At 48.5% G+C, this 26,027-nt stretch overlaps 2 protein-coding genes across 4 annotated transcripts in view; one reads left to right on the top strand and one right to left on the bottom strand.

Moving 5' to 3' along the window:
* Nucleotides 1–9,319, top strand: part of INSYN2B (inhibitory synaptic factor family member 2B) — a 110,983-nt gene extending 101,664 nt beyond the window's left edge. For all 3 annotated transcript variants that reach the window (XM_055125896.1, XM_004611469.2, XM_055125897.1), the window contains exon 4: nt 6,369–9,319. In XM_055125896.1, the coding sequence (XP_054981871.1) occupies nt 6,369–6,555 (187 nt within the window). In that variant the 3' untranslated portion in view covers nt 6,556–9,319. The remainder of the gene's footprint in view (nt 1–6,368) is intronic.
* Nucleotides 1–26,027, bottom strand: part of DOCK2 (dedicator of cytokinesis 2) — a 400,138-nt gene that overhangs the window by 176,636 nt on the left and 197,475 nt on the right. The window lies entirely within an intron of this gene.

Here is a 26,027-nt window from a genome sequence, read left to right as displayed (position 1 = left end):
CCCCACCCCCTTTTTTTGGGTCACATCCAGTGATGCTCATGGGTTCCTCCTGGCTCTGCACTCAGGAATTACTCCTGGCGGTGCTCAGGAAACCGTATGGGGTGCCGGGGATTGGACCCGGGTTGGCTGCATGCAAGGCAAACACCCTACCTGCTGCACTATTGCTCTGAGCCCTCCCTATCTAAGTCTTGACAGAACCACAAGACCCAGAACTCAGATTTCATTCCCAGTCGCAAGCAACATCGGCAACTGCCACTTCTAGAGCCGGCTTGAGTTACGCACCCTGTGCCTCTCGGGCCCCTCTGCAGAAAGACGCCCCGGGAGAAGGGGAGCACCCACCAACTTGAAGTGGCTGCAAATCGTGAACTCAAAATTACGCTCCCTGATGAGAAAAAAAAAAGATAGAGTGAACGTTTGGGAAACGAATTCCCTTCCAGGCTGAGGGGAAAACACACAATTTCTTTGACAGACTTGTCCCTCAATACACTTGCCAGCATGGCAGGATTGGTCCACGTGGACGGGAACCAAACTGCCCTTGCTGGTTCCACTGGCCTTTATAGCAAACTCCTTTTTAAAAAGGAAGTGGCGGTGGCTGGTAAATACATGCTGCCCTTGGTTCTGTGGCACAGAAATGCTAAGACAGATTTAGCAGCAGTGGAGTGGGAGAGAGGAGGGCTTCAGGGAGGTGGTGTGGACCATCACTTCTCAGCCTTTGTGCTGGGGGGATGCGGTTCCATCAACAGTGTGTTATCTCTTTCTGAAGCTGCCAGGCCTGCTGCTGGGAGGGGACGGGAGTTCAGGATGCGCACTGCAGACCCTGCATCCTGTACCACACTCAGCTTTGGTGTACCAGGCCAGGTGCTACCCTACCTTGAGGAACCTGCCTCCTCTGCGGTGCCCATATGCTCTAGGGACACAGCCTCCTCAACAGTGCTCCCTGCAACCTCCTAGTACTATTATCGCAGGCTGGGGCGGTCAGCTGGGTTGGGGCTGGTTCCACAGGCTGTGGTCACTCCCACATAGGCGGCAAGCAGGGGCCGGGGCTGATGAAGACTCCTTCAGGCATGGTGCTGAGTGCCCGGGCTCTCAGAGCATCCAGGTTCAAACCCTGGCTCTGTTGCATGACCAGCATGAGCTCTCAGCAAAGCACCTCCCCTTGCCTCAGTTTTCTAGTTTTTTTAGATAAAAATATTTCAGCCTATCTCATGGGGTTATGAGAATCACACAAGACACACGAAAATGAGCAAATAGGCAGGATAGTGTCGATAAAATAGTTTTTTCACCCACTAAAGGAGATCATGGAGCCACAGTGGGAAGGGGCTTGCCCTGTAGGCAGCCGCCCGGGTTCAATCCCCACCTCTGAGCCCACCAGGAGTGACTCTAGAGCACAGAGCCAGGGGTGGTCCAACCCCAAATGTAGCCCCTTCCTCTTACTGTTCTCCAACTGCACATTTAAATTACCGCATATCCTAACCTCTCTGGAACTAGGTCTCTCTTGCCATTTCCTTCTTCCTCGAATAAGGCCTTGGGAAGAGCCAGTTCCTGGAAGGAAACGCTGGATTCCTCTGGAGGCAAAACAAAGGTGGCAGCTCTGGGAAGGCAGGTTTTCATTCCGATCGCCACTTGGTTGGATTTCCCTTCCCCTGCTGGCTTTTCTGCTAACTGGAGATCATAAGCTTGCCGCCACATCAGGAGGGCAAAAGGAAAACACAGGGCCGTGGTGTCTGCCCATCTGAAAGGGCCCCAGCAGCGGACGCACTCTCTGTCTGTCTGTGTCTCTCTTGACCTGCAGCCCTGCTGGCTCCCCCAGGCGGCCCCGGTCTGTCCACGAGGACCCCACGTCCAGACCTTGGCTCGCTGTTTGTCTATGAATTGATCTACTCTTTGCTTCTCGCTATTTCTTCTTCTAGACGAGGCATGACTTAGGCTCCGTGCTGCTTCCAATTACCCAGAAAAACATCCTTCCCGTTTCACTGAACATGATAGCTGGGGCACTGATCTGTCAGCGAGATTAGCGAGGTGCCTCCAGAGGGGACCTCGAGGCCCACTTGCCTTCTTGGTTTCACATAGCTCACTCTCTAATGCAACGTGGCACCACGCTCAGACACTCTGAGCACACAGATCTGAAGGGCTCCCTGGCTCCAGACAGGAGCTCAGTGGCCCTCGACAGGGGCCAGGTATCCACAACATCCCCAGAGGACAGACCTCGGATGCCCCCGACTGCCCAATCACTCGAGCTCCTGCGTTCCAACAATGTCCCGATCACTGTTTGCCCTCACGTGGGGCAGAGTTGCACACAGACTAAGCACACAGCACTCCTCTTCCTTCGTTGGGTCCTGTGAGAAAGATGGAGTGCCTCTGGAATGCGGGTAGGACAGGGGGGAAGGCTGGGCAGGGAAGAGGAAGAGGAAAAGGCGGGGAAGGTTTGCTGTTCTACTTAAAACCAGAACAGAGGTAGAAGCATCCCCCAGAATCTATCAGAAGCCTCTGCTGAGGTTTCCTCGACTTCTCTCTTACTAGGCAACTTCTGCCCTTTCCAAGAGAGGCTCCAGAATGCGTCATGGGCTGGCTGAAAAGGAAGCCGAGGGCCACCTCCTCTCCCAGGCGTCCAGATGGAAAGCAGACAGGAGAGGGCACATTCCCCCCCCCTCTGCTCACCACTTAAGAAGCAGCTGCCTCCAAAGAAAAATGGACTCTCTTCTCTCTTCCCCTCCAAACTCAAAAGTACTTTGCCAAACAGATGAATAATAAGAAAAGTGACTATTTTCCTTTATGTTAATAAATTGCTCTGGCCTCAAAAACATTAATCATTTTCTTTCCAAAGCACACATGCTTCTCCATACTCTGCTATTTGCCTGGCCCTGAAAAGAAAGTCACTTTCAATCCCCTTTAAATTGTCAAGACCGGTGGAAGCAGTTGCAAGACGGGTGTGGGGAGCTAAGTCCCAGCGATTATAATGGAAGCCTGCCGTGTTTCCATAGAAACATAAAGAGTGTATTCTTTCCTGAATGTACATAGAGGGGAGGAGTGAAGAGCGATGTTGCTGGCGAGGTATACAATTATCAAAGAGGGGAAGGTATGAACGCCGCATTCCGTCTCTACGACAGGAAAACAAAAGAATTAGTTAAGAGTGGAGTGAATAGAGACAAGGCCCGACAGGGGGGCATTTTACCTGCTATTGTGTCCCGGCTGCATGCCTGCCCATCTTTATAAGCCCCACCGTCAGTGAGTCTTAGAGAGAGAAGCCTCCTGACAAGGTCGCCAGTCAGGAAGCTGGATCGTCTCCGTCCAAACCCAGGAGAATTCCACTCAATCTTGTTCAGTGCTCTACACTGGGCTGGGACTCAAATTGTGATGAAGAAACGAGAGTTTACATTCTGCCTCCTGGCTCTCCCCTCCCGGCCTGCCAATTGCACACACATTCCGAGCAGATTTTTTTCTAATTGGTTTTGGAACTTCATTGTGAGTCTCTACAAACTTAAGTGGTTTGCTGTTGATGTTGCATGAATTGTTCATTCAGAGATGTCATAGATAAGAGGGAAAAGAGTTGGTTTGTGTATGCATGCATGCTTGTGTGTGTGTGTGTGTGTGCGCGCGCGAGCGAGTGTGTGTGCATGTGTGTATGTGAATGGGGGTGTTTAGATGATTTGGTAGAGGCTATAGATTTGGTAGAGGTGTATGGATGAAGAGTTGTAAAGTAAGGCAGTTGAGACCAATGAAAAGTGCATTTTGAAAGCATATACGAGTTCAATCGTTGCTTGACATTCTTGTATTTAATATCTCTTATAGCTGGGATCTATTTCTAGCTTACTGTTGTATTTCTTCAACACAGAATAAAATCGGGTCCAGCACAGAATGGCTGGATGGCTGGATTAATGAATGGAGGGTAGGATAGATAGATGATTCTGTGGATGTACCAGGTAGCATAGAAAGCTCCTAGAATGAGGAGGGCTGGTCACCCACTTTGGCACATCTGGTGTTCTAGTAAGAATGTCACTTTTTGGCAATGGGGGAAGGGAGAGAGAAGAACTATTTCAGAAGCTAGAACTGTGAATATGTGTGTTTCCTATCTATGAACTAGTTCTGGAGAGGAGACATTCTCTGAATTCATGTCTTTTTCAGTAGGATAGATAAGCTGATGGTGGCAGATGGCAGCTGATGGCAGACAGACATCCACCCCATGCCCAGAGGTAAACAGGGACGCCCAGCCAGGCAGTACATCCTGGAGGTGGGAGTCTTAATGAGTGAGTTAAGGGTATCTCAGTCTGGCAGACCTGGTAGAGCCTGGGCTAAGTGGTCCCTAATGGCTCTTGATGTTAGCTTGCACTTCCTGGGAACACAGAGTCGTGGCAATAGTATGGCAGGAGGCCGGGACATCTGTCTTTCCATGTCAGCCTACCGCTCTCTCTATACCCAGCATAAAACACAGGAAGGTGCTCACTGACTATCTGAATACACAGTGCCTTACCCTACGCTGTAAGCGCTAGCGCTTCAGAGAGCCTGTGAGTTGAAGATGAGAAGTGACTTCCCCAGGGTCTCACGGTTAAACAGATAACAGAAGTTTGTTCTGAAAAAACACAGTGTTTCCTCGTGACTAAGATCAGACGTGTGTCCTTATAGAAGGGGTTGGGGTAAAACAGAAAGTCAAAGGGGACCAGAGAAATGGACCGAAAGGTTGAAGCACAAGCATTCCCTGCAGGACGCCTGGGTTCTGCCTCCGGCATTGTGTGGTCCCCCAAACACTGCCAGGAACAACCCCCTGAGAGTCGTGCCAGAGTAGCCCCTGAGCACTGCCAGGTATGACACATCAACACGCAGAACAAAGGGGATCTGACTCGGGAACTCACCCAAGTATAGAACATAAAGGACCAGACATTCTTCCCCAGGGGCCCAAGCACTAACACCCGCTTGCTTGGGGTCGGCTGGGCTCTAAACAGGCTGCCTGGCTTTCCGACGCTTTGGCCCTACCTTCTCCCTCCCAGAATCACCAGTGACAGAGTGCTGTCTGGGGGCTTCATTCTTCATGACTGGCAATCAGAATTCCTCTTTTCAGCAACGCTACCTTTGGCCCCGGCTCTCTGGAAGGTGTCACGGGGACAGCAGATAAGGACAAGTGTCCCATAAAGACAGCACTTTTGCAGCCCTGGGCAGAAAGCCTTTGGCCAGTCATGCCACACTGCAGACCAACGTGGGATCCTTGATCTTCCCTAGGAAGCTCTCCTTTCTCCCTTGTTATACGTGGGGATGCTCTGTTCACGAGTCTACGTTTCTGCCACTTGCCACAGTGATGCTGGTTCCCCACCTCCAGACCTCCCAAGAGTTCTAATATGACACTGGGTGACACACTTAGCCAAAATCTTAAGAATCATCTTGTAAGCATCCCTGCACGGGAAACTCCTATACAAAGAAAGCTTCTGAGGAGCAAAGGGGGACAGCTGAGGACAGAGGAAGACCTCGTCCACCGGGAGGTCTGTGTTAGTCATTCCTGCTTTCCAGGTGGACAGTCTCCCAGTGGTCATGGAGTATGGGCCCCTTCCACCCACAGGTCACAGTTTTGAATTCCCTGGACTTTGCACATCCTCTGGGAACCTGAAGCCCGTGTCCCTGGTAGCCTGACGGTTACCATGCATTGAAGTCTCTACACCGATGACTCCAAACACAAACAATATAGGGGTTTTTTTTATATAAAAAAAAAGTTGAGGGGGGAAGATTAGGAAATGGCAAAGGGGAGTATTTAAATCTATCTGTATTGAAGAATATAAAGTTGCCCAAGACACACTATTAAGGCTATGCTAACGGCAGTAAGAGCAATAGGAGCTAACTCATGTGGAGAGGTAACAACACCCAGGCACTACTCCGAGGAGTTCATCTCTATTCTCTCACTTGACACATACTCATTTCGAAGAAAGGCTTTGAGGTAAGTGCTATTATTATCTGCATTTCACAGATGAGGAAACGGTTCCCAGTTTTATCGTACATCCCCATGTATTATCTAAAGATTTTGCAATAAGGAGGTTTTCTGTATAATGGCAATTTTAAAAATTAGGGGTGATAATAACAGTTAGAGAAAGATTAGGACAATATATACTGAGCATCTGTTATCAGGAGCCAAGATTCAGTCCCGTTTACGCGTAATAAGTATAAGTGTACTCAAGTGGAAAGATTACTGATATCAATTTTTTCGTACTCTGGTATGACAAACTGGGTTCCGAGAAGTGGTACCATTTTCCCAATCTACACAGCCGCCCAGAGGCACATAAGCAACTGGACATGATCTCAAAGCCCCTCTTCATGTCAGTTCGGCATCGGAAGTGCAAATCAGCATGCACTAATTTGAATTTCCTTCCCTTCCCTCCTCTGTGTTTCAGTGTAGAATATGATTTTCGACAGCAGGAAGGCAGGTTCCATGAGGTTCTACAGAGCCTGGAGGAAGTAGAAGCAGCTGAGGAGACGTCTCCCCCGCCGAAGTCCCCAGCGGAACCTCCGGTCCCTGAGAAACAGGACATGAGGAGGAAAACCAAAAAGGTGAAGAAGAAATGCTTCTGGTGGATCTGAACTTGGGGGGACCATTGTTCTGCCGTCCACTCCCCCGGACACCTCCCTGAGGTGAGGAAGCACTGCCTCAGGCCTTCTCGATTCCTTGAGTGGCTGAGGGCCACTCGTCCGGCAGAACAGGAAAGAGCTGAGCGGCTTTGGCCACGGATGGACACTTGACCACAACCTCGCCTGGAAGAGTGCCACTGCTTGCTGATGACTCCTGGTACCCTAAAGTGATCACTTGTCACATGCCCTGCCATCCACGGCCAGGCTGTGTCCTGGCTTGCTAGATTCTCCCGGTGATAGAGCCCCTGTGGTACTTTCCAGAACCTCTGTGATGCTAAGCACCTTCCACCTTCCCATCCTGGGTTCATGATCCCAGGAGAAGGAAGGACACGTCACACAGAGCAGGAAGCTCAGGGCAGGTCGTCAACAGAAATGCCGGGGCATGGGGAGAACATAGGTACATAAACTAGCTGCTTTCTGAGATACTGGGGTACACGGGCACAGCAGAGGCCTACAGATGCAAGATTGCCCTGGTGGGTTGAGTATTTTTCATCCATCCTTGGTCCCAAAGCAAGGATCTGTCATATGCTATGTGGCAGGGTCCAGTCACCGCAGAGTCAAAGGCACTCGGTATGGCTGCCCGGATGTTGTAGCTGCTCCAAGGCCATCCTGCTTCCTGGTCTGGGTCCTGAGACAGACAGCCAAAGGCTGGGATATGGTTTGGGTCTGAACTATAAGATTCCAGCGTTAATTTTCCTGCAACATGATCCATGATATCCTACAGTCTGTCCGTTCCATCTTGCCAGTAACACACATAAGACAAAGATAGATCACAGTGCTGATTTCCTCACCCATTCTTCCCCACAACAGCCTTGTAGATAGGTTCAAAGGTATCTATTAATCTACACACTCTCCCTCCCCGGCGGCGGCCAGGCACCGGTCACCTGACTGAAGAACTCAGGTCTGAGGGGTAGGCTATATATATTCCTTTTGGCATTAAAGACCTTTCTGTCCCCAAGTCTGGATTCTTTTAAAGTCTGGCTCGTTCTTTTGATAAGATCAACCCATGTATGTGGGATCCAGTCAAACGTGCATGGCTGAACGAACAAAATGCTGAAGTAATAGAATTAAGTAACTGCTACATACTCTTGGGGATGAGGGCTAGGTTGGCAAGACTCATACTCCTTAGTTGAATTTTTCCACCAGCCTTAGAAAGGGGACCCTAAAGGCCATGCTCGTTCCGTGAGGGAGGCTTGTCAGGAGTCCCCGTGAGTCCCTGCAGCACGCAGAGGCCCATGTGGACGTGGGCATCACAGACCTACTGTAAGTGAGACGCACTGAGCAAGCCTCTCTGGCGGTTCCACCTTTCCGTTACCACGCTGCAGTGCGGGAGCTATTTCAGTGAGGGTGAGAGGGAAGTTTGGCAAGAAATCTCGGCTTGCACTATTTAAGTCTGAGGATGTCATTCAAGATGTTCTTGTTCTGCTTCTAGTATAATGTTTAAACCCACAAAATGAGAACAGAATACATAATGTTAAGTTAGAATTAAGATAAATACACTTGTCATACTTAAGAAGCCACATTTCAATAAGATGTGCTGCCACTGGCTAAAAGCCACCGAGCTTTTTGTACCCACACAATCAGCTAAGTCTCTGTTGGCTCCAACAATGGAAAAGAACAGCGCCGGGGATAGTCCAATAAAGGGGGAAAAAAAAAGCATCTGGGATCTCTTATATAATTCTATCTCATAGTAGAGCTTCCATTTTAATTTGCTCTGCTGACATGAATTTTCAAATTAATTTATCGTTTTGGGCAGCATGCTAGAATGAAAATAATCCTGTTCCTGAAATTAAGAGGCACAGGTACCAGAGCAGTACACGCCACTCATCGTGGCAAACTGCTCACAATTTCAGGGCCTGTTTATCTATTTCCGAATGAGGTTATAAACACCTGCTCTACCTACTTCGTGAGCTCTGTGCACATGCCAGCATCTGATGAGCAGAGCCGCCCAGGGCTGAGCTGCTCCATTCGCCAAAGTTATCCTGGAATGATAGAGGGAAATCTGAGGAGCTCCAAGAATGGGTAACCCAACACCTGCGTAAGCCAGGAGGGTCGGGGTCTCATGCACGTGTGTTGATACGGGGGGCTTAGGTAAGCCCTCAGCTGAAGGGAAGGAAACGGGGGTCGGAACATGTTGATAGTGTGAAAAATGAAACCAGATGAGGTGATAATGATTCGATACCAAAGCACAACACAGCACTGCTTGGGCCACTGGGAGATGGGTCTCTTTCTGAAAATTGAACATTTAAAACCAGAATGAAGAAACAAGGAGTCAGTAAGCACCTTCCTGCTAAACAAAAGTGATCTTCTTTATGTTAACACACACACACACACATAGACAAACACCAAAACTCATATACTCATGTGAAAATAGCTTCTTTGTAAAATATTATGTAACATTTATCATGATATTCTACAGAAATGCTGTACTTGAGGTTATATGGTTTAATGGACAGATATTAATTTAGAAAACATTACTTTTATAAAGTGGAACGGGAAAAGACCAATATATCAATTTAAGTTTCAGGAGTTTATGTAGCTGCTTTCTCTGTAGTTAAAAAAAATGCATACTACTTACTATATTTGGAACCTAATACTAGCTCATCTATAGAGCACCTTCTCAAAGACTGTGTACTTAATGTAATGTTTTGTAAATTTCTAAACTGTTTTAAATGGGATATTATCTTTTGCAATAAACTTACATATTTTTCCTAGGTTTTAAGATTCCATTACTTGCGTGAGTTGATTTGGGTAATAAAACTGAAACTGAAGAAGGACACCTTGACCATCCATCAGGCAGGGATGTAGTTCAGGGCAGACCACGTGCTTTGCATGAGTGAGCCCTTGAGTTTGAGTCCAGCATCAGGAAGGAGGAGGAGAAAGAGGAGAAGGAGGAGAAGAGGAAAAGGAGAAGGAGAAGGAGGAGGAGGAGGAGGAGGAAGAGGAAGAGGAAGAGGAAGAGGAGGAGGAGAAGGAGGAAGAGGAGGAGAGGAAGAGAGGAGGAGAGGAGGAGGAGAGGAGGAGGAGGAAGAAGAGGAGGAGAAGGAGGAGGAGGAGGAGGAGGAGGCGGAGGAGGAAAAGGAGGAGGAGGAGGAGAAGGAGGAGGAGGAGGAGGATACTTTGCTGATCCTACTCACAGGAATATGTTTCCTTATAAGCACTTCTATATGTCTCCCTCACACATAGAACAAAGTAGAAATTTAGAATTTAGTCCCTATCATAATAAACACATGAGGCCCATGTGTCCTGAGCAGGGGGGTTATGACACAGTGGAACCATTCCTAGCTTCATTCAATGGATATCTGTCTAAGATTTTATCTAGATACCCACACATACTTGAGCTATAATTTAACACTTCTCTTCAATTATTTTATCCCATAATTTTCTTCCTTAAAGGCAACTTTACATATCCACACAAGGAAGCCCATCGTGAAGATCCAAATATAGAAGATGAAATAAAAGTAATTTTATTAAATTCTTGCGAGAGATTGCTGAGTGTTGAGGGAACAACTCTAACTCATCTTCTTGACTTGAAAGGTAAAATGCAAGTATGCCCCAACTGCTAAAGCCGTTGTAGCCACGAGAGGAATCCCCTGTGCGGAGAGGCCGGCCGCGCTGCTGATGCCCTGTGCTCTCCTCACCGCTGAGCTTGGTTCTCTAATGTGCATCCTCCCGGCTCCCCGGCTCATTAAAGCCAGGAGGAGTTCATTCTTTATCAACACCCTTATTTGCCTGAGAAAAATCTTTATGGGGGCGGGGGACGTGGTGGGGTGAAATTCCAATTGTGAAAGATACTGCAAAAGCGGAGTCTTTGCGACTTTATGCCCATCAAGTAAGGTTAGATCCCCACCCCGCCACCCCACCCCTCCACCCCCCACCCCCCAGCAAGGGCTCCGGGAACCACATGTGGGAGCGAATTCTCATCCCCTCTTCTCTCGTCCTGGATCCCCACTGATCACATCCTATCAGCCCTACTACAAACAGATGATTTCTCTTGCTCTCCTACGGGCCCCTCAGGTCATGAATAACAAACAGGCTTAGGGCATGATTTTCTCATTGTCAGACTAAGTCAGGTCCCAAGGAAAGTGTGCTGTCCACTGCTGGCCTCCTGCTCCAAACTCCCTCTGCTCAACTGGCCTCCATGGACCCTTGAAACTGGTCTCACATGTGCCCCCTGCCCCCTCGACTGTTGCTTTCTGCACAATGGGAACAGTCACTGCAAAATTTAGATCTGAGCCATGGGCACACCGTGGATGAAAAGCATTCCGTGGCTTCCTGACAGACTTCGGAGAACCAGGAACATCACTGACCAGAAGGCCCCTGTCAGCCTCTCCCAGGGAAGCTTCCACATAGCCTTTTCACGGAATTCCTGCCCTACCGTCCCACGGCACCCCCTTAGACTCCTTGGAGCCACTAAAAGAACACTGGCTTATAGGGTCTGTGTACACCCTATGTTCCGCCTGAAAACATCCTTCCTACTCAGAAGACTTTCTGCAAGTACCACACCAGCCCCAGACCAGACACTTTGCATTGCTTCCCCCGAGGTCACCAAAGACTTTGGCTCATATGTCCCCAACCAAGTAGATTTCTCAACTGTGAGCACTATGTCTCTCGTTAGACTGTGATCTTCCCATGGTAGAAAGCCACATTCTTTCTGTTCATTTTTATCTCTTAGCACTTAACACGCCGACCGGGGTTCGATTCCTCCACCCCTCTCGGAGAGCCTGGCAAGCTACTGACAGCATCTCGCCCGCACGGCAGAGCCTGGCAAGTTACCCGTTGGGTATTTGATATGCCAAAAACAGTAACAGCACGTCTCATGATGGAGATGTTACTGGTGCCCGCTCAAGCAAATTGAAGAGCAACGGGATGACAGTGACAGAGGCAGCACTTAACACAATGAAATTAAAAAAAAAATTGCATGAATAAATTCATGAATGTGTTGGTGAGTTGGAAGCCATGGGTAAATACAAGAAAATAATTGCCAGTGTTACTCTTTGTCCATCAGCCTTGACATGGGGATGGTGCATTGGGTTTGTGGGGCCTCAATAAATTTGTGCTCCTGGGAGTGCCCAGCCTTCCACCAATGAGGGTCTCCCGCAGCCAGAGTACCCAGGGTTTCTCATCTACTGTGGTCCCCGTAGCACTGCACAGAATTCTTCAGTTCCCAGGGACATGAGGCCACTACCATACCCCTCCACCACCGCTCCCTAACGCTCTATCCTGAATATTGACAGCCCAGCATAACCTTGTTGTGAACAATTTGCCATCATAATTAAATCCCAATGCATCGTGCACATTTTACAGAGATACTGCCCCACTGTAAGAGAGAGAAAATTAGTTTTGAAATTAAAGCAGATTGTTAACTATTTTCACTGTAATGTCTCCATTAAAATGCCAGAATTTATTACATGTGACCTAGTCCATTTCAGACAAAGTGCAATTTAAAGAAGACAGAATATGTTATCTAAAGAAGCATTCTGGGCAAAGCTTTTTGCTTTGGCTTAAACCATAACTAAAATGAAAAGACAATAAAGTCACACCACAGGATTATTTGCTCCAAAGCAAATAAAAGCTTTATTACCATGATTGGCTTTCACAAACCCTCAGAATCCATAACTATATTATATAATATCATATGCAAATGATATCTGGTTTTATTTCCTCCTGGAAAATTTCTCTGTGCATGCATGTGCATACACACACACACACACACACACACACACATGCATTGCATACATTCATGCACTTACGTATAATTTCTTTTTTCAGCTACAAACAGTGGCCTCTCATCATTGCCTGGGTTTGGTTTCCCAGGTAGCAAATGTAGCATTGAGGTACCCCAGTGATGCTGACAGAGAGTCTTCTTTCTCCTGAGCCAAACGAGCTGAGTCATTTTAATTGTTCTTTCCGTGCAGTGAGCGCACCCATGGAATGCACTATTGACCCAATCCCACCCACAGAAATTCAGAAAGGGTGATGAATGAGAGGAGGAGCTATTGTCATTTTTTTTTTTTGCTTTCTTGTTCCGAGATTAAGAAGAAACATAAGATGCTTCTGTATAATAGCATTTAGGGGGCAAGGAGAGCAAAATCAAAGCCACATTAAAATGTTAACAACATCCACAAGCTCCAACGTGACTGACTCTCTCCTAGACCAGATCTCCTCCTCTCCGCTACGCAGTCACCAGTACTAAGGAAAGTTCTCAGTTTTCTTTGTCCATAATTGTCCTTTTCCCAATAAATAGTCATTGATTCCCTTCTCTACGCCAGGCAAGAGAGCTCCAGATGCAGGTCCTGCCCTACAGAGCATATTAGGGTCCAATGGGGCCCCGACCACAAACCTGGGTCCTTTAGTGATTTGACCATCAGGATGGTACAACTTCTCCTTTAGACTCCCGAGAGCTTCTTTAGTATTCTCTTGTGGTAAGATTAAATTATGGCGCTCCCTTGTTTTCTCGCTCTTTCCCACCATAAATTAAGTGTTCTGGGAATAAAAAACTGCCTTCCTCTGTTAAGTGCAGGAAATCTTTGACGGAATCAAACTTCAGTGTCTGAAGTTCATGTCTGTTCCACTGCACTGACTTTCAGATTTTCCTTTCTCTTACTGTGTGACAGCTCTTTCTCTCTCGCCTTCTGATGCAGCCTCTTCCTCGATCCCTGGGGACCTCTCCCAGACACACGTCTTCCCTGGCCTTTGTGTTCCTAATTGTGTCCACCACGCTCCGAGAGAAGAAAACTCTCCCAGAGCGTTCAGAGTTCCTCACTCTGACTCCACCCTCACCCAAGTTCCCCCTCCCCACTGTCTCCTGTCCCCACCTCTTTGCCGAAAGTCAGAAGCTATATCTACCTGTGACTTTGTATGTGCTGTTCCATCTACCTGGAACTACTATTCTGTCTATCCCCTTCTGTTCCATCGACCTCCTTCCTGATATTCCCTCACCTCTCTGTCATGGGAAATGATCTGAAAGAAGGAAATGCAGCCATATTGCTGCTAATCGGAGTAACTGAGGCTCTAGTTTCCTGAAATTATGGGGGCCAGTTACGAAATGCTTCACTTCCATTATCTTGCTTATTACACACACACACACACACACACACCATAAGGGAGACTACATGATTACCCCCATCTTTCAGAAGAGTAAATTGAGGCGGGAGGCAGGTAAGTCACTTGCCAACGCCCATGAGCACGAGCTGGTGGAGCCGGAGCTCTGCCGAGGTCTGCCAAACCTCAGGCTTTGGCGTTTCCCTCTTTAGCCAGACAGCAAGTTGCACTTTAAATGTCACCTCCTCTCTGTAACTTTTTCTGATCCTCCCCGCCCCTGCCGTGGGATTAGTCACTCTGTCCTCCCAGGACCCACGGCACTGGGTTCAAGCTGCTGCTTGTATTACCTTGGCATTTCTTTTGTCCATCTTGTGCTCGTCCCCACCAGGGAGCAAAGTCCCGTGGGACAGAAACTGCCGTCCCCATCCCTGCGACCCCGAGTGACGATTCCATTGCCTGAGCAGGCTGTGGACGCTGCACGAGTGTTGGCTGAAGGGTCGAGGGGGAAATACAGGGAGGAGGAAGTCAAGAAGGAAAACAGGCCTGGGAAGAGTAATAGGCCAGGCCAGGACCCGATCCTCTGACTTTTCTGCACAATGTTGAACACCTCATCCCCCACCTCTGTCTTTAAAATGAAACCATCTGCCTTTCTGGCTTCACAGGCTGGGAGAAGAAAAGTGAAATTTTATACATGAAAATGCTCCAGTAAGTCTGACTCGCTCATTAATTCCTATTTTTAAAGAAATACGATTTGAGATTTTTTTCTCCCCCTTGATTATAAAAGGAAAGATCCTTTTAGAAAAAGTGAAACTACAGAAATGAACAAATTACAATCCTTACAGCAGATGATACCAATGTAATTTTAGCTGCAGAACAGGGAGGGTCCCTCAGTCTAGCCGCGGGGGGCTCCAGGCCTGTGCTGACGAGCTCCAGTTCCACCCCTGCTGCCCTGCAGGGTCTCTGATGACTTCCCTGTTGCCGCTGTCATATCCCCGTAATCCTTTCTCTATATTAAGTCACAGAATGGTTCTCATGTTATTAAAAAAAATCAGTCAAGGGCCAGGTCAGCGTGATGATGCAGTGGGTAGGGCACTTGTAATCCAAAACTCCAGGAAAATAAATGAAAAGCTTTGGTCCAGGTTCACGGGCGGAAGCCAAGAGACACCAAGCCCCTGGAAACAAAGTTTCCTTGTTTTGTGATATCCGTGCCATCCCGCCTAACGGCACTTTCCGGCATTCACTGGAAAACCCCCACATGCGCCCTCTGCCCCTCCCTCTCTGGGAGCTGAGACGGGGAGCCTGGGACAGGCAGCGAAACCACGGTGCCAGGCCTGTACCCAGGGCCTGAGCTTGCTTTCCTGGCAGCGCCAGACCCATCCCAGAGCCATCTGTGTCATCCGACAAAGGTTGGGCTGGTGAGGCAGACGGGGAGAGGGAGCTGCTCGATCAAGTGCAGGAACCCACACCTTGCCCTCAACTCCCACGTCTGTGGCCCATCATGAAACAGAAGACAGGTTCCGGGAAAAATGAACTCTTTCATGCTCCAGTCCTCAAACTTCAGTTTGTCTAAAAGGATTCCATCATGCAGGGTTAAGTAAACTACTTGAAAGTTTTATATAAAAAGAAACCTTCGGGGAAAGTCTGACATGAAATAAATCTCTTCTAAGCCAACATTTTCTTTTAATTAAACAACAACTAAAAAAGAAGGGCTTGCTCTCTAAGTGGTGCTCAGTGGGCCCAGGACCACGCCAGCCTGGGATATCCGAGCCACCGTGCACTGCTGGGGGTCTCCACGGTTGCACCAAGAAATTCTGGGGGAACTGTGCGGTGCTGAGAATTAAGCCTGGGTCACGCTCGTACTAAGTATGTGCCATAGTTTCAATGCAACCTCCCAGCCCCATCATCCTATACTCTAAAGTCAGAATCTTTTAACAGCTAGACGTTAGTTTACCCTTTCAAGGAGTATGTTGTTTCCGTTCACTCGCTCTCACTAGCTGGGAGGGAGGGAGCGCCTGCTGAGGCTGGGGGAGGAAGCTTCTCCGGGAATAAGACACGGGCTCTCTCCTCAGGACCCCGGGCTGCCATGGAGCTCTGACAGGTAGATGCTCCTCAGCAGCAAGACCGGGAGGAGGCTCTAAAACATACTTGCTGCTTTCGCCTACAGTCCCCTAACCCTTCCTCCACCTACCCACATTTCCTAGCCCAGTTCTCTGAAGCGACAACCATGACAAGTGAGTTCTGCTGTCGCGGGTCTTGGGAAATCATTTATTTCTCAAGTAGCAACCAAGCTACCCCAAGATAATCATGCAAACTTTAGGGTATGAACCAGAGCTTCATGTCTGCTGTGTAATGTTACTCTTTTTTAACTTGCATACACATAACCCTACCCGTTCCCCCTCCCACACTACTACCACCACACCGTTGTCTCTCTGCAATTTCTCAAACTAGGTTCTTATCTTGAGAAACAATTCCTGGAGCTGGAGCGATAGCACAGCGGGGAGGGCGTTTGCCTTGCATGCGGCTGACCCGAGTTCATTTCCTAGCATCCCATATGGTCCCCCTGAGCACTGCCAGGGGTAATTCCTAAGTGCAGAGCCAGGAGTAACCCCTGTGCATCACCGGGTGTGACCCAAAAAGCAAAAAAAAAAAAAAAGAGAGAGAGAGAGAGAGAAACAATTCCCTAGCCATGCAGAGTGGGATATGTGAGACACCGGCTTCGAACTTCAAACCATAGAAATGGTACAGACTTGAGTTTGCTCCTTCCAGGCATGTGATGAGGCTGGGTAAAGATTTGCACCCTTGGGGCATGAGCTATGAGTATAGCAGGAAAGCATTTGCCTTGCACAAGGTCAACCTGAGTTTGGTTCCCGGCATCCTATATGGTCCCCCAAACACTATCAGGAGTGATCTCTGAGAACAGAGCCAGGAGTAACACTTGGGCATCACCAGGTGTGGCGCCCAAACAAACAAACAAACAAACAAATAAGGGACCATAAATAAAGGGTCATACTTCCATCTTCTTGACCACTGTTTCTCCTTTCAGAGGGGAGTCACCTTTTTTGCCAGTCTCATAGATTATGTGAGATAACGCCTCCTAAGCATCATTTATGTTATATACAAGTGTAGCCTGCCCCTCCCCCCAGCGATAGCACAGTGGTTGGGGGTTCGCCTTTCATGAGGCCGACCTGAGTTCAATTCTTCCGCCCCTCTTGGAGAGCCCGGCAAGCTACCGGGAGTACCGAGCCCGAGAGGCAGAGCCTGGCAAGCTCCCCGTGCCATATTTGATATGCCAAAAGCAGTAACAATAAGTCTCTCAATGAGAGACGTTACTGGTGCCCGCTCGAACAAATCAATGAGCAACGGAATGACAGTGACAGTGACAGTGACAAGTGTAGCAGAAATGTTAATTGTTGTTATAGCTACCTCACGCATACTCCAGACAGAAGAGATGCCTCCTCCCCCATTCCTTCCCACCTTGGTCCTGTTACTCTGTGCTCTTTCCCTCTTACTGTCCAAGCCCAATTCTGACAGGAAGTAATGGTGTTAAGACAAGAACGGTGGCCTGTGCATAATCAGTCAGCAGAAAGCCGTCCCTCCCGAAGGGGCACGCTGTGATCATCCCTGCACCAGCAGGGCCGTGAAGACGGGAGTGCTTGGGAGGACCTTCTCCCGGCGGTAGGATGGGGACCAGACTTGGAGAGAAAGGCAAGAGTCTCCAAGGACGTGTCATGTCACGTGGCAAGGCACAGAAAGGAGGACTCTGGTGTGAGCAGAGCAGTACTGTGGAGCCAGCACAGACCATGGGGTAAAAAGCTCTGCAGAAAGAGGCAGGGCTGGGGGCTGGAGCAATAGCACAGCGGGTAGGGCGTTTGCCTTGCACGCGGTCAACCTGGGTTCGATTCCCCGCATCCCATATGGTCCCCTGAGCACAACCAGGGGTGATTCCTGAGTGCATGAGCCAGGAGGAACCCCTGTGCATTGCCAGGTGTGACCAAAAAAGAAAAAAAAAAGAAAGAGGCAGGGCTGGACTCGGGGGGTGGTCCCTGGGGGGGCACAGTGGACATCCTTGGCCACACTGGGGCGCCCTCACAAAAGAGGGATATTTCAAAAGGTTGATTCTGGTGGGGAGAACCCGAAGGGCCGAGAGAGAAGCAAGGCCCCTGTCAGAAGAGTTGTCAACAGCCGCAGCGAGAGCCACGGCGGCCAGCCCGGGGCTGCTGTCAGTGGAGGCCTGAGCGGCCTTTAGAAGCCGAACAAGCAAAGTTCGAGAGGAGCTGAGTTTCTGAGCCAGGGTGGGGACTGCCTCCCTTCGACACCCTTAAGAGTCTCCACTCTCGCTCAGTCGTCCATTAAGATTGCTCTTTCATAAGCACCGACACTCGGGCACTGCATTTTACTGCATAATCATTGCAGGTTTTCTGCCAAAAATTTTCTTGGAAAAAAGTGTGAGGTGACTCGTATGGAAAACCTTTTTTTAAAATTGTGCTGGTATTACTTAAAAAACAGGCCGCGATGATTATGTGATAAAATATGGTAAATAGCTCTTCATAGTTTAGAGGATTTTATGATTCAGCTACAAGAATTGAGAAGATTAATTGCCAAAGATAGCATCGCCATTACATAACAACCCAAATTGGGGGAATCATTTTGTATGTTTCTGGAAGTTGCCCCCTAGGTCACGGTGTTGGACCCCATGGTCCAGGTGGGGCCGCCGCTGGATTCCCCACACCCATTACAATATATATTTAATATATTTGGCGGCAAAAACACCTTAAGGTACCGGGGTGCTAAATATGCTGTTTAAGAGCAGAGTGCTGCCTGATTCCAATCCCAGCTCTATGAACAAGCTCTGATTAGAGGCAAAGTACACGGGCCCTTGGGACCTTCATATATAAGCTGAGTTCCTAGTCTAGAGAAACAGTGCAGGGGTAAGACATTGACCTTGCTTGTGGCCAACCTTTGTTCCATCTTGGGCATCTCCTATGGTCCAAGCCCTGCCAGGAGTGACCCCTGAGCGCAGGCAGAGCCAGGAGCAGGCTCTGAGCACTATCAGATACAGCCTCAACCCTCCCGCCCCCATCTTCGCAACAAAATAAAAATGAAACCAAAAGGCCCGAGCTTCTGCTGCATGCCAAGAGGGGAAAATAAATCACAGAAGATGTGTGCACAGGCTCTCCGCTCGGTAACAGAAGCTGCATCCTATACGTTGGTTTAGTGGGGGGTGGGGGGGTCCATGAGAGACTGAAGGGTCCACCAACCCTCCTGGTGGGGACCCCGCCTGCTCATGTTCTAGGACACCCCCGGACAAGGACAGACGTGGCTGTCTTGCTGTGGCCCTGCAGAGGTCTACTCTAGTCTCGGGGCTCAGAGGGTCTTGTGAACGGGCCATTTGCCCCCTGGAAAGTGAAGTCTGTCTTTGAAGACCCGGTTGTTGCCTCGGGCATTTTCCAGAGTCCTTCTGTGGGACTCTGAGGGAAGCACTGGAGGAAAGGGGACGATTTCCACTTTCCTCCCCCTTCCTGAATATCTGCTGTGAGTTTCTGGGGCTGGCATGGTGCCAATACCATTTACCTTTATTTAATCACTCAATACAGTCCTCTGTGAAAACTGGGGTAATTAGGCCCAAAATATATCACCCAGAGGTTTAATCTTAACTACCTGAAATAAAAGCTAGATCCCAGTTTCAACAAAATTACCAGCATGTTTTCTTTCCAGGAACTTCTGGCACCTCCACCTCCGTGTGGGGTGTCTGTCCCCAACATTCGGGCAGCAAGAAGGAAGCAGTCTCTGGGGGTGGACAGGCCACGTTCTGCCTGAACAGACATTCTACCTCACTCTGCTGCAACACCCCTGGGATAGGACCCGCACTACTGGGGGCGGGTGCGAAGGACAGACACATGCACCCACTTGCACTTGACCGTGTTAAGTGCACCACAAAGGCCAGGATGCTCTTGCCTGCAGGTGCTCAGGCAGGCTGTTGTCCTGAACAAGGGGAGGTGATGGGGAGTGTCCGGGAAGACCCAAAGGGAGGCTGCATTACATATGGTCAAAATTTCTGTTCAACGGTTCCAGTTTGTATATTTATTTCTCATGTAGAGTGCTAAGGGTTCGACCCAGTTCCCATGTCTGCAAGACAGACGCTCTTATCATCAAGCCTCATCCTTATTCCGAAAACTTTCTTTTTCATACTCACTTGAGCATCCTTGAGGACTAAAACCAATAAAATCATCAACTCCCATGTCATTTTAATTTGGAGCATGTTTTCTTTCTTATGGGCACCAAAAAAAAAAAAAAAGAATCATAGTGCAGCTTTCATCTCAGTGAAAGTTTAACATGGGGCTTCCATAGTAAAGATAGGCTCTTGGAGTTTACTGGGATTTTCCATCACTCGTTTACACTGTACCAGTCTCCTTAAAGGAACTAAGAATATAGAGCAGAGAACATTGGTTTTCCAAGAGCTTTTGCAATGGGCCAGAAAACCACCAATCTTTTCAGTCAACATTTAATATTTGCAAGTGCTCTGCAGTTATTGCTGCTCTCCGGTCTTATGCCTGTGACAGACACCAATGTCCCTTCCACACTTCTTCCCCAGAGCCAAGAAGTGCCACTGAGCCCTCTGCAGCACAGTGACACAGGCATCCATTATCAAAGCAGACACATGGAACAAAATCTAGATTCTGTCCTTGACTCAGGAATTTTGGAAATAGGGAAAATGAATGGGCACTGGTTACACCAAGAAACTAAAAAATTATCTAGCATACACACACACACACACACACACACACACACACACACACACACATGGACGCACGCACGCACGCACGCATGCACGCACGCATGCACACACACACAGAAGCTAACAGTGAGAAAGGTGAAGAAATGTGAAACAGGCCTAAAGCCACAGAACAGTATAAGCACAGAGGCTTCTTCCCTTATCTCGAATATTCTTTCAGTGCTGGAGAGATAGGACAGTGGGTAGGGTGCTTGCCTTGGGTTTGGTCCATGTCACGCCATATGGTCTCTGAACCTGCCAGGAGTGATCCCTGAGCACAGAATCATAAGCCCTGAGCACAGCCCAGCCCAGTGAGGTCCCCAAACCTTCTACCAACCCATGCTCCCTTTCTCAGCACCCTGGGTAACCCCCCCCCCCCCAGTAGCCTAAGTGTACTGACATATCTCTGAAGGAAGACGAGGAGAAGGCAGCACTTAGATGAAGTGTTTTTGGGTTTTTCTAAAACTTTCCTTTTGCTCATTTACCACACCAAAACTTTATTGTTCATACAGGTAATCTACAAAAAAAAAAGTCCAGAATGATTATTTTCAGCAAATGATAATTACAATATGCTGTGCGCAAGAAGTGATCTCTCCTTACCCCACGCTTTCTCCAATTTTAATAGCTTACATATTTTATTGCAGTGTTGCTCCTCATACAAATAAGAAATGAAAAGACTCTCTCCAGTCTCACAAATGCTATGAGGGGAACCAGCTTCCCTGCGCCCAACGGTGGCCTTCTTGGAATTTCAGACGTGTTATACGTGTAGAATACTGGCAAATATTTACAGCAGTAAATATTGACTGTTTAATATCCTCAAGCCATGGGAAGTAACCAATGAAAGTCATATCTGGAGAATGAAAAGTGATGGTTGGGATGGAGATCTCTCCTCCTTGTTAAATTTTAATTTGAAATTAAATTGGAGCCTTCAGTGCTAGGACAGGGACCCTTGACCTCTGCGTAATTACTTTCCCACATCATTTCTATCATTTCAAGGATGTAGTTCTGTTCTAAAAATGGCTGGAAAGGCTCATTTTATGAAAATGAAATGAGCTTAAAGCAACACCGGCTCTTCCTTCCGGGTGAGCCGTGCTCCCGCTCCTCGTCCTCCCGTGAGGAGTTGCTTGCTATGCCGCTCCGGCTCCCCACTCAGCACTCGCGTTGTTGTAATTACACCAGCAAACTCGAGAGTCGTTGAGACTAATGACACAGCTTGAAACCCAGGACTTCTGTGAGGCTCCTGGAACCAGGCCAGGCGGGCAGGCGAGTCTGAGCAGGCAGTTTCTTGCAGTGCCCCCAGCCTCTCTGAGAGGGAGGACCCCAGTCACGAGAGAGAGTAGTCACAGAGGAAGGGAGAGCCATCCCCGGGGAGGGAAAGACATGCAGCAGAAGAGGAAGGGCGGAGGGTGAACCCCACCTTCTTTTTGGGGGGGGCGGGGGGCTATCTCACTTGCTCATTTACTTGATACACGTTTGGTGAGGACCCACCGTACACCAGGCACCCTTCTGGGGGTTGAGGACCAAAGAATAAGACAACCTAGTCTCTACCCTTCGTAGGGGACTAAGATATAGGGGGGCAAAACAGAAAAGCATCTTGCAGGGACCAACTGCGAAGGGTCGATGACTGAGGGTGCACAGAGGCTCGCGGGAGTGGGTGGAAGTGAGAAGGGAGCAAGGCAGACAGGCAGAAGGAGCAGACCTGGGGGCTGACCGGAAGTGGCGAGCCAGCCAGGGAGGGAAGGACAAGGGCAGGGCCGCCAGCTCTCGAGCAGAAGCACAGGCCGAGCTCTGGGGGCCGGGGGGTAGGGGGGACGGTGGAGTGGGCTTGGCTGGGAGGAGCTGGGCTGGGGCGGTGAGCTTGAAGCCCTTTAGACACCAGCTGTCACCGGGGGTTGTGTGTCTGAGAACACAGACCATAACGACTCATTGACTCCTCATGCTAGATTTATGAGCGGGTCTAATAAAATACTGAGTGAATAAAGAAGCCAATATTATGGTCAAGAAACATATGAAAAATGCCGCTCATATATTATTTAATAGGAACTCTATTAGAAACGTCTATTATTAATCATTTTCCAGATAAGTCCCTACCTCAGAGGTCTGACAGCATATTCACAGATTTAAACATGCCTCAGGCTAAGGGGATGGCTCAAGTGGGGGAGCCCTTGTCTAGCCCGGGAGAGGCCCTGAGTTTAGTCACAGGATGGCACGCCCTGCGCAGCGCCTTGGTTGTGGCTCTGGTAACTCCCGGGTACCACAGGGCCAGGCACTGGCCTCACTGGAACGCCCCTCACTCCCTCCTGAGTGGCCCTAGTCGGGGGGAAAAGGCAAACGGGCAAAAGGATTCTCACCCAGAGCACTGACAACACTCGGCACTGGTGGGGATGGAGGTAAGCCAGAACCCTCATTCGCTGCTGGCAAGAATGGAAAACGGGAGCCAAAGAGATAATACAGACTTCCTCACGGATTCCTGGCAGTTCCTGGGTCCTGAGCATCCCAGGGGCATCCTGTAGCCCCCCAAGCACCGCCAGGGTGAGCCAGGCAACCCCCAACACTGAGGGCCTGAGCAGCACCACTGCCTCTGGCCGTGGCCTTGAGCCACAAGCCAGGCTGTCTGGGAACCAGTAGGAAGAGCCCCCAAGCCTCCCGTCTTACCTGCTGGGAAAACTCCTCCCCGCAACAGAGGGCAAATGGCAAGCAACTATGGAAACGTTTGGTAGTTTCTCATAAAGTTCAACATACACTTCCCATATACCCCAACAAATTCCACCGCTAGATGCTCCCTGAGAGAAATTAGAATCTGTTCAAACAAAATTCACCTGTGAATGCTCACAGCAGCATTATTCATAATAGCTTAAAGTCGGTAACAATTCAACTAGTGAATGGATAAACAAAACGTGATGTATTCATAGTATTCAGCGATAAAAAGAAATGATGTATGGATACGTCCTAAAATATGGATAAACCTCAAAACGTTATGCTATAAGGAAAGAAGTCACACACACGCGCAAAAATACCACCAAGAGTATGATTGCACATACATAAACTTTCCAAGAAAAGATAAATCTATAGAGACACGAAGCGCTAGGGCTGGAGTGGTGATGTGGTGATGTGGGCGGAGAGTGGAGAGTGACTGTAAATGGAATTTTGAAGGATGTGGGAAGTGCACTGAATTCTAAACGGAATAATGGGGTTGGCTGCATAACGGTATACACTTACCAAAACTCATTAAAATAAATGGTTACGTTTTCGGGCTTGTAAATTATATTTTAGTGAAACTTAAAGGAACAGGAAGAGAGAGCTGTGTTATTTAAAAATGTGTGTGGGGGGGGGAAGGAAGCTGTCGAGCTGGGCTGCATCCTGATCCTTTTGGTGAGATCGGGGCGGGGGGGGCAGCTTCATAGGGGAGTGCATTTCTAGAGACCCTGAACACTCAGTAGGATTCCATCAGCTTGGCGAACATAAAGTAGCTGGAGACAAAGAGAGCAGCCCGGAAGTGGCAGGCAGCAAGCAGGGTCGCCAAGAGCCAGACGCTTCTTCACTGAAGAGCTGAGTGGAGAAACGTAGAAGGAAAGGCTTGTGAACCAACCAGAGGAACTGGGGACCCGCAGACTCCGCATGGCTCATGAGAGACTTCATCTGCCTTGCCGCGGGAAGCCAGCGGCCGGCTGGAGTCGAGGATTGTCCTCGCGGAGACTAATGGGGCGGCAGTGAAAGTGAGGACTAGAAGGATGAACAAGCAGGACAGAGCTTCAAATAAAAGACTCGGCACGGGCGGGAGTGAATGAAGGCCAAATCGCGGTCATTTGCTCGTGTCGATAATGCAAAGGGACAGAGAGAGGCATTGTACCAGAAGGAAAGGAAGAGAATAATAGCCCCCAGTTGCTCGGTGCTTTCTTTGACCCGGGCACAGCGTTGGAGACTTGCTGCACTGGAGGGGAGGCGGGGGGTTAAGAGTCTGCTCTTAGACGAAAGGAGCCAAATATATATTGATGATCTTCAGATCTCAGGAATAAAGATGAGGGAGGTCATAAAACGCTTCTCTAAGGCAGATTACAGAAACCCAGATATGGAAGCTCGTAACTGAACACGGAATGGCCATAGCTGTAAGGTGGAAGAGCTGTAAAGGAGAACAGCGAGAGACCAGTTCACAAGGAGGGCAAAGGAGCCTGGCAGTGCCGGTGTTGTCACGGGGCACAGACCCTACCCACCCACTATCACACGGTGACATGAGGAGACTCAGATGTGTATAAAGATGGTTCCACGAACTGCTTTTAGGCATCGGACCCTGGCCCAGCTACGGTTATGCAACACTCTATGCCTTACATCCCCTGCCCGTGAGGAAGGGGTACAGCATATTGACGACCAACACCCACAAGCCTGGCTCTAATCGAAAACAAATATCTCAAATTGACCTTCAGCAAGCTGAACCCTGCTGCTTGGGAATCATAGGATTATGATAAATACCATCACTGGCATCACTGTCATCCCATTGTTCATTGATTCGCTTGAGCAGGCACCAGTAACGTCTCCATTTGTCCCAGCCCTGAGCTTTTAGCAGCCTCTCCTTACTCGTCTTTCCCAATGGTTGGAGGCTCTTTCAGAGTCAATGAGACCTGTTACTGTTACTGTATTTGGTATACAAATATGCCACGGGGAGCTTGCCAGGCTATTCCTGCGGGCGGGATACTCTCGGTAGCTTGCCGGGCTCTCTGAGAGGGACAGAGAATGTATATCAGAGAATGCAAGCAAGTATGTTAAAAACAAACACATGTGTGCTGCTTTAGGCACATCGGTGGGCTAGACTATAAGAGGTCAAGTGGCCGTGCACGCTTCCAGAAGCTTTGTTTTATATAGTCTCTGGATCTTGGCCGTTTATGGGATTACATGGGCTGGGGGCAGTTTGTGGGTGTCTGGGTGGAGGAGGCCCAGTCTCAATCTGAGCAGGCTTGGAGATCTCAGCCCCAGATCCCATATGCCTGGGTTTCTCTGCCGATTCCTTCATGCGTGAGGCTCGTCCGAATGAGGTGATAAATATATATATATTTTTAAATTGACTGCCAATGCAAATAATAGGGAATTTCACATAAAGCAAAAGAATTTTCAGCTTCTCCCTAAGAAGTTAAAACTTGTAGGAATGATATGGTCCAGTACCACATGGCATCAGGGATAATTGAGTGGCTGGTGTCATCTTTAAATTTTAGAGTCCTACCTGGTATACTTCAATTATTCAGTCATTTAACAAGTCTTCTAGTACCTAATATATACCACCACACTTGGAAGGAGTGGGGTTAATGCAGAAAAGCAAAAGAAACTAAAAAATTCTTACATAAGACCATACTCATATAAGATAATAATTAAAAAACCATAAATATATGTATATGTATATATACACTTTTATATAAATACATATATATGTATAGGTATATACATATATATTGAAGTGGTGGCAAGTGCTAAAAGAAATGAAGAAACTGATGTAGGGAATTAAAGTGAAATTATCAACAGGGCAGTCAGGACAGTTAAGACTGACTGAGTGAGACCTGAGCATCTAAGCCAAGATCAGACTAACACAAGGGCCCACATCTGCAGCCCCCCAGACAGTCTT

This window comes from Sorex araneus, chromosome 2, assembly GCF_027595985.1.
Source record: "Sorex araneus isolate mSorAra2 chromosome 2, mSorAra2.pri, whole genome shotgun sequence".
Taxonomy (NCBI): Eukaryota; Metazoa; Chordata; class Mammalia; order Eulipotyphla; family Soricidae; genus Sorex; species Sorex araneus.
The sequence above is the reverse complement of the archived record's forward strand: the minus strand, read 5'-3'. Positions and strand labels throughout refer to the sequence as shown.